General features: G+C 46.2%; 1 protein-coding gene across 1 annotated transcript in view; it reads right to left on the bottom strand.

Moving 5' to 3' along the window:
• SUV420H1 (suppressor of variegation 4-20 homolog 1 (Drosophila)) overlaps window positions 1-3,215 on the bottom strand; it is a 32,898-nt gene extending 29,683 nt beyond the window's left edge. The window contains exon 1 of the mRNA XM_006860834.1: window positions 2,980-3,215. Coding sequence (XP_006860896.1) covers window positions 2,980-3,139 — 160 coding nt within the window. The 5' untranslated portion in view covers window positions 3,140-3,215. The remainder of the gene's footprint in view (window positions 1-2,979) is intronic.
• Between the last annotated feature and the right edge of the window lie 10,488 nt (window positions 3,216-13,703).

Genomic DNA, 13,703 nt, shown 5'->3' with positions numbered 1-13,703 from the left:
TTTGACTTCCTCCCTGAGTATCATTGGCTCTTGTTTATACGGTACCTCTTGAAATGGTTGAACATTAACCATTTCCTTTTTCTACAATAGACCTTATTTATTAATCCAACTTTCACATGCATATGAAGCAACTCAAAATACCATGGCTGGGGTCAGGGGCACCTTCATCCTCAAATTGCCATCTTTGTCCTTGAACACTTTAAAAAGGTCTTATGCAACACATTTACCTAATGTAATATGTCTTCTGATTTCTTGGTTGCTATTTCTATGAGTGTTGATTGTAGATCCAAGCAAAATGGAGTCTCTGACCATGTCACCTGTCGCTCCATTTATCATGATGCTGATCACTATTCTAGTTGTCAGGACTTTGCTTTTCTTTATCTTGAGGTGCAATCTATACGGAAGGTGGTGATCTTTGATCTTCATCAGTAGTATTTTAAGTCCGCACCACTTTCGATAAGCAAGGCTGTTGTCATCTGCATATCACAGGTTATTAATGAGACGTCCTCTAATCCCGATGCCACATTCTTCTTCATATAATCCAGTCTTTCAGATTATGTGCTCAGAATACAGGTTGAACAAGCATGGTGAAAGGATACAACCCAGACACACCCCTCTCCCTTGACTTAAAACCATTCAGTACCCCCTTGTACTCTCCTAACGACTGTCTCTTTGGTCTATGGATAGGTTCCTCATGAGCATAACCAAGTGTTCTGGAATATCCACTCTTCACAATGTTATCCATAGTTTGTTAGGATCCATACAGTCTAATGTGTCTAACTACTCAATAAAGCACAGGGAAACATCCTTCTGGTAGTCTCTGCTTTCAGCCAAGATCCATCGGACATCAGCAGCCATACCCCTTGTTCCACTTCCCCTTGTGAACTGGATTTCTGGCAGTTCTCTGTCGTTGCACTGTTGCAACCATTTTTGAATTATCTCTGGCAAAATTTTACTTGCATGTAATTTTAATGACATTATTTGATGATTTCTGTATTCTGCTGGATCACCTTCCTTTGGAATGGGCACTATGGTTATTTAGGAGTACCACATTTAATGTCCACATATTTGCAAATTTCCCAAATTTTTCTGTGATTTGATTTCTAATTCATTCCATTACAGCCACTGATGATACCTGGAATGACTTCAATCCTTATGGAATCACTGAAGCTTTCTGGTGGCTTACCACATAGTTTTTCCTGGCGAACGTTCCACATGCTCTGAAGACATCGTGTGCTGCTGTTTGGGAGGGGGCGTTCTATGCATGTCTGTTGGGTCTAGTTAGCTATTAGTGTTGTTCAAGTTTTTGGTTCCCTTGTTGCTAGCTGCTTAGTTCCATTATTGAACACGGGGGTCTTGAACTCTCAATTTTAAAGTTGAATTGACTATTTCTCTCTTCAGTTCTGTCTGGTTCAGTTTCACATATGTTGGAGCCATGGTATTAGGTGAAGAGGTTTACTTTTCTCTAAAGCAAAGCACTGCTTTGTACTCCAATTGTTTTCCTCACTCACAGTGTTTCTGCATCATTTCTGCCCAGTCACATTCAATGCAATGATGTTTATCTTCATGCTCAGTGAATTCTCTCCTCTACCTCTAGCTGTACACGGTGAAAAGAGGAGCCTCCTTGTGCCCAGTGTCTTAATCCTCATGCCTCTGCACCCAAGAAGCCAGGCTGTGACGAAAGCAGACCGCACCTTCAAAGGAACCCTTTCTGCACTCGAGACACAAGAAGCCAGGAGTCCTCTGTCCAAACATGTAAGAGATGTCTAAGTGACCTGGTCAGGACGTTTTCCAAGGCCTTCAAAAGTTAGGGAACACACTAACAGTACGCTCAGGGGTGGGAAGAGGAAGCTTTCCAGCAGGACTGTCTGCTGGGTCTCCTGCAGAAGTAGTAACCCAAGTGACAGGGAGTGGCTCATCAAGGGCAGCTTGGGCCCAATGACCAGCATACACCCGTAAGTGTAAGGGGAAGGACATGAAATCAGAACTGGTGGAATCTATCTGCCATGTAAAACTCCCATACGATGCCAATCCACTGGGAATAGGTCAACTCCAAGACAAACTTAGGACACTCGATTAGGACACTCGATAATGGCTAGATTAACCTTAGGAAAAAGCAAGAAACTGAAATCATCTTCCTTAATATGACCACATACTTGGGTCAATTTTCAGATAGCTGCCTGTTGAGATTTACACTCTTCCTCAGGCATCTTACTATCCTTAGAACTATGAAAAATGTTAACAAATCTATCACTTCTCAGACTCTCAAAAAGTAGCCCTATTCTCACCAAGAGGTAAAAAGGAATGAAATACCTTACTGTCAGCCCTGCTTCACACACAGTCAGTATAAACAACTGTATCCTCTGGATCTACGAACCAAAAGGTCAACAGTTTGAACTCCGTTGTCCCACAGGAGAGCCGTGGAGCAGTGTGTTTCCGTAAAGAATGCAGCATGTGGACACGCGATGGGACAGATTTGCCGTGTCCTATAGGGTCGCTATGAATCAGAAAAGCTTCTACGCCAAGAGAATCCGCAACAAGATCATCAAGTTAGCCTAAACAAGTCAGGGCTAGCTATCGCTCATTCTACTTACCATGGAAATAAGAGTTGACACCTTGGTATTTGTATTACTCCAAGAAACACTTAGGGAAGCTATTCTTACATAAACATAAAAACTACACTTTAACCATATACGAAATTCAGTAGCAATACTTTTAGGAATCTATAAAATGTAATTTAAAGTTATAAACAGAAAAGCATGACTAAGATTATTATGCCAAGCATTAAACAAGTTTTACATGATGTTCGATGAGCATTACAATCATTAGAACGTGAATGAGAATAAAAAAAACTATATTGTTGGTTATGAGAATATCCACAACTGTGTTCTGACCACACAGAAAACAAAACATTACAAATGCAAAAGAACTATTAGCTGGCACCACAATCAGAACATTGAGGGCGGAGTGTGTACATACATCTGCTTGACCTCCGCTCAACTGCATTTTTGCCAGTCTTCAGAGCTTCCTTTCCCGCGTGCTGCAGTTTTGATGGATTCTGCTGATGGTCGTTAGACAACTTGCCTCCATTTCTCCTGCCATTCACCACCATGTTCTTGGAGTCTCCTAACCACTTCATACCCACAGGCAGCCTGACCCAGGTGCATCGAGTCACTCTCTTCAGATAGCTCTGAGGGTGAGTTCAAAGTTCTCCCCTATGAGAAAGAGAGCAGGAAAACAAAACAACATGGGTGTGCAAACAGGTGACAAGGCATGGCGAACAGATACCTGAGCATGATACAGAGCATTCAGAGTAACTGAGTACCAAATTTCTTCACTCTTTAAATACCCTCTTGGCTCCCCAAACTGTCCCATGTTCTGTTCAGGACCACTGTGCCCTGGAACTCAATGAATATGCAAACATGTGACAGGGACTCATTCGATCCTGTTTGTTGCTTATGCTTACAATGGTGACTGGCACTGGCGAGCAGTAGATGCTCATCATTACTTACCAGTTAACAACAAGCGGCACCTCTGCTCATTCATTACGTTCTAGAATCTGCTTAAATTACATGTCTCAGGAACACTGTGAGTAAACTATAAAGATGTTCTGTATTTCTTTTGTTCCAAGCAACACTTAAGAGAAGGCATCTTTGTTACTTTCATCCACAAACGTAAGGGACCCTCCAGTGATAGAACAGAAGAAGAATGACATAGCAACCAGGCAGCAGAGAGAGGGCCAAGTGCAAGGAGAGTAAAGGAGGCCACATCTTTCTCTTGTTGTTAGTCTAAACCATGTTCAAGGTATTCAAATATAAAATCAGTGGCCATCCACTTGGAAACATCTGACCAACCAATCCTTTCTAATGGCAACAAGGATGAGATACTGTAAGAGTTGGTGAGACAGTGCAGGAAAATGAGCCCCTCAGGTTGGAAGGGACTCAAAATGCAACTGGGGAAGAGCTGCCTCCTCAAATTAGAGTTGACCGTGATGACGTGAATGGAGTAAAGCCCGTGGGAACTTCATTTGCTGATGGGGCATAACTCAAATGAAGAGAAACAGCTGTAAATAGCCATAGAAAATCAGAACATGGAATGTATGAAGCATGAATCCAGGAAATTAGAAATGGTCAAAAATTAAATGGAACACATAAACATCGATATCATAGGTATTAGTGAGCCGAAATGGACTGGTACTGGCCGTTCTGAATCTGACAACCACATGGTTTACTATGCCAGGACCAAAAGAACCAACAGATCCCTTGTGGAAGAAGTGTAGCCAGAGTGCTCCTTGGAGGCCAGGATGGCCAGACTTCATATCTCATACTTCGGACATATTGTCAGGAGGGAACAGTCGCTGGAGAAGGATCTCATGTTTGGTAAGATGGAGGATCAGAGAAAAAGAGGACGACCCCCGATGAGATGGATTGGCCAAGTGGCAGCATCGATGGGCTCAAGCATGGCAACAATTCTGAGGTTGGCCCAGGACCGGACAGTGTTTCGTTCTGTTGTGCATAAGGTCACTATGAGTCGGTACTGACTCGATGGCACCTAACAACGACAAGAGTTGATGATATAGGGCATCCCTCCCTCTCGGAACTGTAAGTAGCTACAATTGGCGAAGGAATGGTTTGGAGCGGGAAGGATGGACTGCAGAAAAAGGACACGCCTGACGTCTCCTCGTTCTGGGCTTACTTATGCTTCAGTGGAAACCAGACCCAAACCCACTGCTGTGGATTTACTTCCGACTTAGGGCAATCCTCCTGGACAGAGTAGAACTGTATAGGGTCTCAACAGAGAGCTCGAGCTCCATCTTCCTTCTGCAGAGCTGACTGGTGGCTCCTTCTGAGAGCTCAGAAAGCAAGGGAACGGCAGACAGAATGGGGGACGCATAGACAAGGCAGAGGGACAGTACAAAGTCAAGAGGAAGACACGCAGCTGGTATCTGTGACAAAGAGCAAGAGGCCAAGAGGGCTGGAGCAGAGTGGGAAGGGGGAGGCAGAGAGACAAGCTTCTTCTGAGACCCGGACAGTTACTGACCAATGGCATGGTCTAATGGCAGAGCCACTGAGTCGGGTCTGACTCACAGGACCCTACAGCACAGAGGGTTCCCAAGGCTATCAATTGCTACATCTTTCCACCAAGGAGCAGTTGGTGGGCTCAAACTGCTAACCTTCTGGTTATCGGCCAAATGCTTTAACCACAGTATCACCAGGACATTTGTAAGTGGACATTTTATAGCGGATCCAACAAAGCAACTAACAACTTGGGAAGCAAATGAGGAGCGCGGAGGCCAGTGAAGGGAGAGCTGCGATACACCCGGGGAGTGGTCCCGGTGCTGCGTGGGCAACGCCATGGTGGGAAGTGAAGGTCTAGGAGCTTTCTGGAAACTTTTTGCTGGTAGGAACGATTTACTGACAGACTCAACACAGGTGTGAAAGGGCTCCCACCGCCTCCGCCTGGAAGAGCAGAGTTAGCACTTACTCAGGTGACAAAGACCAGGTGGGGGCAGGGGTGAAGCCAGGTGTTTGGTTCTGATTATTTCTGAGAAGCCCGTAGAGACCAAGTGGAGCTGTTAGGTAGGCAGTAAATACAAGCCTGGACCGGGATATACTTGGAGTTGAAGTATGAATGATATTCCAAGTCATTCCTGCTGAAATCATCTAGGGAGCATCGAAGAAAATAAGTCCAAGGACCCAGCTAAAATTTTGAGATTGAGATGAGGAAACAGAAGCAAAAGGTAGCAAAAAGGAGAGAGGAGCCCTGGTGGCACAGTGGTTAAGCACCGGCTGCTAACCAAAACAATGGCAGTTCAAACCCCCCAGCCACTCTAAGGGAAAAAGATGAGGCTGTCTGCTTCCATTAAGACTCCAGCCTCGAAAATCCCATGTAGTAGTTCTACTCTGTCCTATGTGGCCGACGATGAGGCAGGATTCACCTGACCGCAGTGGGTTTAGGTTTACAGAGTTCAGAGGAAAACGAAGAGAAAACGTTGTCCCGGAGAGCAGCTTCCAGCCCATTAAGACTGAGTAGCCTTGCACAGAGACTGAGATGTGCCTAAGGCAAACACCTCTTTTCTCTGAATCTAAATTTATGATGGTACCAAAAGCTGGTACTCTACTTCCAAAAGGCCACAGCCCTGAAGACCCCACGGAATTCTATTCTGCGCGAGGAATCCCAATCTAGACACGATGGCCACTATCAACAACCACCAACTTATTGATAGGCTGGGCCGCCGTCCTGTCAGTCAGTCTTTCTCAGAAGCCAGAGAACTCCCCAAACAGAATGTCTTGAAACATGGCTCACAGGGTAAGACTGCTTACGAAATAGATGGGGGAGAAGACTATAACAAACATCAATGAAAGAGACAAGTTTTCCCCTCATTTGTTTCAAACAGAAAAAGAGTAGAAATCTCCTATGTCAGAAAACATATCTGTAAGTGAAACCCCAAGGTGGAAAGTGATGGGAAAAGCTTAGTTCATTCAAGATCACTATGCCTTGATCTTTGTTAAAGTTTTTTTTTTTTTTTAATGGCAATTCTCTGAGAGTAATAAAGTTTACTGGAGTACGATGATGGGATACAGTAGAAAGCTGTGCTCCCTCGATTTCTGTGGGTGTTGACAAAGAAGATGCACCCAGGCTTCAAGGAAACCCAACTGGCACCATGCCAAAGGTGAGCAGCACCACTCCCTAGGGGGACTGATCTGCTCCAACTTACAGACCCCAAAGTCAGCAGGGATGGAAAGCTCACCCAAAGCATGGTGTGAAACTGTTCAAAATAAGGATTTGTCCATATTTAAACAGAAAACTTCTAACCATATAGTAAATCATTCCTCAGGTGAAAAGCACAATAAATATGAGGGGACTTGCAAAAGTTTGTAGAAAAACTTCCATCGTTTTTCAATTCCATAATCTAAAAACTTCTTGACGTCCCTTTGTATTCCCCACCACCACCTCCCACCTCACCAAAGAGGATACATTCCAAATGGCTACAACCAGTGATGACTGAGGAATTGGGATTAAGTTTTTCCTTTGTATTTTTTACAGAATGTCTATAGTGAATCTATTTACTTCTAACCAGAAGAAATAAAACCGTTACCATACTTCAAGAACTTTCCAGAAAAAGCACAAAGCAGGTTTCACAGTAATCGAAAGTTCAATGCATAAAAAGGAAAATAGTGATTTTAAACAGACACCACCAAAACCTTCCTGCATTACTCAAATGGATGTAAATTAAAGCCACCAATTTCTAAAACGTTGCAAAATCCCACTGCTGTTGTGCTGAATTCCAATGCACAGCAACCCTACATGACACAGAACTGCCCCATAAGGTTTCCAAGAATGTCACCTTTATAAAAGCACACTGCCACATCTTTCTCCCATACCATAGCTTGTGGGTTCAAACCTCCAGCCTTCCTGCTGGCAGCTGTTTACCACCAGAGGTCCTTAAGCCTCCCCGTCTTCAGCAGCCAGAAAACGCAGACTTTTACGGTGACTGAGCTAACACCCTACACTCGTGTACTTTGTGATGCTCAAGTGTCACAGGAATTTTAAGTGTAAAACACACCCCAGCAGCAAGTCAACACAAGTATGAAAGCACAGAAACCATGGGAATCACTGTCCAAAGAAAAGTAGAACAAAGCCAGACAAAACCCACCTGCATCCAGGGCGAGAAGACCCATCAAGGTCCATGAGTTAAGGGACAGTCAATTTCCTCTTCAGACCTTAAGACTTCTGCCTATATCACAGCGAAAATCACAGACATCAGCCAAAACTGAAGTCTGGGGAGACTGGGAAGGAGTGTAGCAATGTCTACGAGGTCCTGCCTGGCTCTCCCCCAGCCGCCAGCACTCCAGAATCGGCCTGGCTTACATCGTTCTCTCTCAACACCCTTCCTGCGAGCTAGGGCTCTGCCCACCACAGGACCTTGCATCTGCAATGCTGCCCCAGTCTGGCCTCTGCCCTCAGCCGCACACATTTCTTGGCACACACGTGAACTCTCTATTCTTCCTTCGTGGTGGTGTGTACTAGCTAAGGTACACTTCCATAACACTGGAACTTGCACCAGCCCAACACAACAGAGCTCCACTCATAACACACCCCTAACTGCTACATAGATCCAATTTGTTACCAGTTCTTTGCCTCAAATCTAAGATTTCAAAGGAGCCTATACAATCTCCAAGCAGTCCCCCCATCACTGGCTAGTCCAAATTCGTCTGCCACCTATCTCTAGCTGGGCTCCCTGGGGTCCTAAGTAATAAGCCTTGATCAGAGGTTAATAGAAGAGGGCCTGCAAAGCGATGAGAAACATTTAAGACCACCTTATCAACAGAAGAATCCTGGGGTGGCACTGCAGGATAAGCACTGGCCTGCTAACCACAAAGTCGGCAATTCAAACCCACTAGCCTCTCCTTGGACCCAATACAGGGTAGCCATGAGTCGGAACCTCCTCCAGGGCACTTACCAACCACATCGATGGAAGACGACAATGCAGTCTGACATGGCAATTGCTTAGTTGTTAATGTGTTAGAACAGCATGAATTTATGATCAAACCTGCAACATCCAAGTGACTCCTAAAATGGGAGGGGGCTAGGTGTGACGGTCTTCTCCATAAAGATGTTGGCCGTGGAAACCCTATGGACACTAGGACCTGGAATCCACTTGATTACCACCATGCGGTTCAGATTACAGTCAAGAGTTTTATAGACATAAGAGCGCTCTCATCTTCTACTGTCTCAGTCCCATGACCATCAAGTCCATTCTGGCTCTGAGCAACCCTATATACGAGCAGAAAGCGTCATCGTTCTACCATGGAGCAGCTGGTGGATTTGAACCACCAACCTTGTGGTTAGCAACCCAACCAGCTAAAACTATCTCAGTAGGGTTTGGGATGATCTGGTTACTGAAAGAAACTCTGCAACAAAAAACAAAACCCAATCTGCTTCCCAGGTTCTCAGTATATGACCCACCTGATTACCTATATTGTTGTTGTTATGTGCCGTGGAGTCAGTTCTGACCCATAACGACCCTGCACAGGGTTTCCGAGGCTGTAAATCTTTGCAGGAGCAGAACGCCTCATCTTTCTCCCATGGAACAGCTGGTAGTTTCGAACTGCTGACCTTGCAGTTCGCAGCCTGATTCGTTAACCACTACGCTACCAGAGTTCCTTTGATTACCTATGGGAGCCCAGAAATAAAATCAAAGACATTTTTCTGTGAGACCCAGTCAGCATTTCACAGGTTTACAAACAGATGCCACCTGGTGTCCAAAGACTGTACACACAGCCATTACAACTAGAAGGCAGGGAGACAGGAGCTCCCAGAACCACCCATCTTTGCAGGCTAAACACTCCCAGCTGCAGACAAAGGCCAGGGCTGATGGTGGAGGGTCTTGAGGGTGGCTTGAGGGTGCGCTGGGTACTTGGGAAGTGTCTGTGGCAACACCAAGGGCAGGCTGGCTGGCTGGCCTGACTGGAAGTTGCATTCTCAGTGATGAAAGGCAGGTATAGGCATGTAAAGGACAAGAACTATTTAGGGGAGACAGACAAGGCACTTGGGGAGACTGGCTAAATTAAGAAAGTAAGTTCTAATGAATATGTGTAGCTTTCAGCCATGATAAACAGGAGGAGGAAGAGCTAATGAGTTTCCAACTGTCTCTTCTTTCCCAGAAACTATGACAGAACCAGAGAACGTCAGACACATAGTCACAAAGTTTTCGACAGTAAGTTGAAATTTCCCTCCAGTCTACTTTAATCACATTGGGGGGGGGGGGGGGGGATATCCTATCACTTCACTCAGAAAAAGGGCTCACAAATTCATACAGGAACAAAAAGTGTTAACAAGAGCTCGGCAGGTCTGTTTGCGCCTGAGAAGGAATCATGTGATTTCTAGAAGTGAAGTAAATGAAGAATCCCATGTACTAGGCTAACCTCAAGGTGGGCAGTTCAAACCTACTGGTTGTGGTTCCTTGGAATAAAGATGAGGCTCTCTGCTCCCATAAAGACTGAGTCTTGAAAGCGCTGTGGAGCACTTCTACTCTGTAAGTGGGTATGAGTTGAAGCGATTCAATGGCACTGCGTTTTATACTTCACACACCAACATTCAGAGGGGCTAGGGATTTTGTTGCAGTGGGATTTACAGCATGTTGTATCTGGTGGATACCCTACACAGGGTGGCTATGAGTCGGAGCCAACTTGACGGCAGTCAACATCAATGTTCCCTTGAGCACGGCATTCTCACAGGCCTGTAGGGTGGGGGGTGGGAGTGGGGGTGGAGGGATGTTCCCAACTGTGCCCTAGAGAGGAGTCCTGTGGTGGAAGAGATGTGACTCGAGACATGAAATGCTGTGGTCACTGTGGATGTGAAGACAAAAAACCACTGTGGTATATACGACAGAGGCTGTGGTATATACACCGAGGAGAGAGCAGGGGAACGAGACAAAACTCTCACGTTGGGCCAATATGGCCATGAGCTGTAAAGGATAGAGGAGAGCAGGCTGGCAGGAAAGTGGACGATGTGTCTAACAGTGTGGTTCGCTAAACGTGAGCATGGGGGGTTATCCAGGTGAACTGTCCAAAGGTGTGAGAGCTCAGCAAAGAAGTGATGGTCAATCAACGGGCTTTACAATGACCAACCACCTCCACAGGATCTCAGTTCACAATATCACAGAATTGCAGAGCAAAAAAGGGTCCTCTGGTGAAAAGAACCAGGTTCAGGGGGTAGTTAGAGACCCACTTCTGATTCTGACCAAATACTGTGCTACTAGTAAATGAGACCCATGTGCATTTAAAAGGGCAGCAAAGCGAAAGGAAGAAGGAAAGAAAAGATGAGCAAGATGAACACACGAACACTGTAAGGAACAGACAAACACAGGCTAACACAGGCTTACCAAGTAGTACCACTTGGAGTGCTTCGTGTGGGTCCACCACAGGGTCACCCCAACACCTGATCACAATGGGCAGGAGGGGCGAATACAGCCTGGGGCACAGAGACTTGTGCACACCACTCACGAGCACTCTTCGACAAGCAGACCCTGCTTTCACGAGCATGCCTGTGTTACAAGTGAGGAAACACAGCCGCTAAGCTAAGTACAAGCAATACAATCGCGGCCCAGAGTTTGCCCAGTATCGGCAGAGTATGCCCCAGATCAAAACCGCCTGGCTTCTTGCTTTCCTGGTGCTCACAGGACAGCGAAGGACAAGAGACAGTCTTAGACACAGGTCAGTATAGACGTTGTATGAACTCTAAAGGAATGAGAATAATGTGGGGGAGACACTGACTTGGATGGATTAGGGTCATGATCTTAAGGGGGGGTCTGATTTTGTGACTTTTTAGGGTATGGGCCAGGAAACTCCCATGGCTTCTTTCACTCCCAGCACCACTGACTGAGGGGGTCAGACACCCCTTTACTCCTCAGCTTGGGTGGAGGAAGCTCCATCTTCTTAAAAGCAAGTTGGTTTTCTTGCTAAAACTATGAGAGGAACTTCAATAAGTTCATGGAAAAATGGAACAAAGAATTTGGACTTGTTACACAAACTTTTTGAAGCACCTCATATATATCCCCTCCACACAAGACCTTTTTAAAGTGTTGAAGAGCAAAGATGTCAGCTTGAGGACTAAGGTGCACCTGACCCAAGCCATGGTGTTTTCAATAACCTCATATACATGTGAAAGCTGGACAGTGAATAAGGAAGACCGTAGAAGAATGGATGCATTTGAGTTATGGTGTTGGAGGAGAATATTGAAAGTGCCATGGGCTGCCAAAAGAACCAACAGATCCGTTTTGGAAGAAGTGCAGCCAGAGTGCTCCTTGGAGGCCAAGATGGCCAAACTTTGTCTCTCATAGTTGGGACATATTGTCAAGAGGGACCAGTTGCGGAAGAAGGATATCATGTTTGGTAAGGTGGAGGGTCAGAGGAAAAGAGGTAGACCCCCAGCGAGATGGACTGGCCAGGTGGCGGCATCGATGGACCCAAATGTGGCAACAGTAGTGAGTTGGCCCAGGATCGGGCAAGTGTTTGGGTCTGCTGTGCCTAGGGTCACTATGAGTAGGTGCCGACTCGATGTCACCTAACAACAACAACAAGAGATAGTGAGCGTGTATGAGGCACTTGAACCTTACTGTATCAATCAAGCAGACAATACCAACCATTCAGTGGAGCTAGAAGTCACCAGTTCAACACGGGCACTGTTCATGGTGCTGGAAGACTGGCCATGCACAGGAGACACCAGAGGGCGCTGGAGAGCTCCTGCTTCTCAAGGGAAGGCGGCAGAGGGAGCAAGTGAGGGAGGACACAGCAAAAGGTATTGCTGGCACAGGAAGCTGAGGGCTTTTGCCTGAGAGGCCCCCCTGCATCAGGAAAGGCCTGCTGACTAGGTGACCCTGGAAAGGTGGCTCAACTTAGATTCAGGTGTGTTTGTTTCATCCTGAGGGCTCACCAGTCTGGCAACCTAGGCAGCAGGTCAGGTGGGGCTCCCCTAGGCAGCATGCAAGGCCTGAGCACAGGCTGAGCCATACCCTCATGGTCCCCGCACACTGTTACTGTAAACCACACTATCAATATCATAGTTCAAATAAAAAAGAGAAAAAATAACCTTAACCATACAAATGAACTATGTAAACCAATTTGCGATGCCAGGTGATTCAAACAGTTCTGGTAGCTGTTGAACTGGGTCAAACTGACGCACAGTAACCCTGTGCATTATGAATCAGGCTGCCAACCTCAAAGTTGGCAGTTCAAAACTACCAGCGGATCCGTGGGAGAAAGATGAGGCATTCTGCTCCCGTAAAGATTTAAAGCCTCAGAAACCCTGTGCAGGGTGTCACTCACAGTACTTAACAACAACCCTGTAGGGCAGGTTAAGGGCTCAGCTGCGCACCAAAAGGCTGGCTGCTGGTCTGAACCCACTCAGCGGCTGTACAGGAAGGGGCCTGGAGATCTGCTCCCACGAAGATTAGAGCCAAAAATACCCTATGGGGCAGTTCTACCCTGTCACCAGGGATCAACTTCATGGTACCAACAACAATAGTCACACATTTATTCACAGCCTAAGAAGACGGCCTGCAGTCAACATTTCTCTCACCAGACTGAACTGCTGCTCCCAGACCAGGCTGGCAGACTCGGAGGCCGTGGCCAGAGGCTAGGACAGGGCAGTGCTCTCATGGTCCTTGGGATCCTGGGGCACCCGGGAAGGGCAGTGGAGCAAAATGTCACTTAGGGCACTGCTGACACTAAAAGTCAGTGGCAGGGTTTTTCCTTTTGTGAGAGCACTGCAGAGCAAAGAATGGTCAATACAAGGAAAATACTGGTTTCTGGGCCCATTACCAACCGTGTCAACACAACCGACTCACCTCCCTTACTGCCTCTGATCCACATGGAGAGGGAGAAAGGGGCAAAGAGCTAGACAGCAAGCTAGTGTCAGACATTGACAAGTGTTTCAATCTGGCGCTGTCTTTACTGTACAGCCGATTCGCTCGATAGCATGCCTTTACACAGCAGACTCCTCTACTGCACCAGAAAGAAACCTTCGTGACCAAAAAATTGGGGACAGGTCTGTCAAATTAAAAAGGCATGTATGGAAACCCCAAATGCCAAACCCACTACCACTGCATCAATTTCAACACAGCGACTGTAGATCTTTACGTGACTAGCCAGCCTTTTCTTTCTTCCATGGAGCAGCAGCTGGTAGGTTTGAACGACCAA

The sequence above is a fragment of the Chrysochloris asiatica genome, unplaced genomic scaffold (genome assembly GCF_000296735.1).
Source record: "Chrysochloris asiatica unplaced genomic scaffold, ChrAsi1.0 scaffold00040, whole genome shotgun sequence".
In the NCBI taxonomy this organism is placed as follows: Eukaryota; Metazoa; Chordata; class Mammalia; order Afrosoricida; family Chrysochloridae; genus Chrysochloris; species Chrysochloris asiatica.
This window is presented reverse-complemented; position numbering and strand designations above follow the sequence as displayed.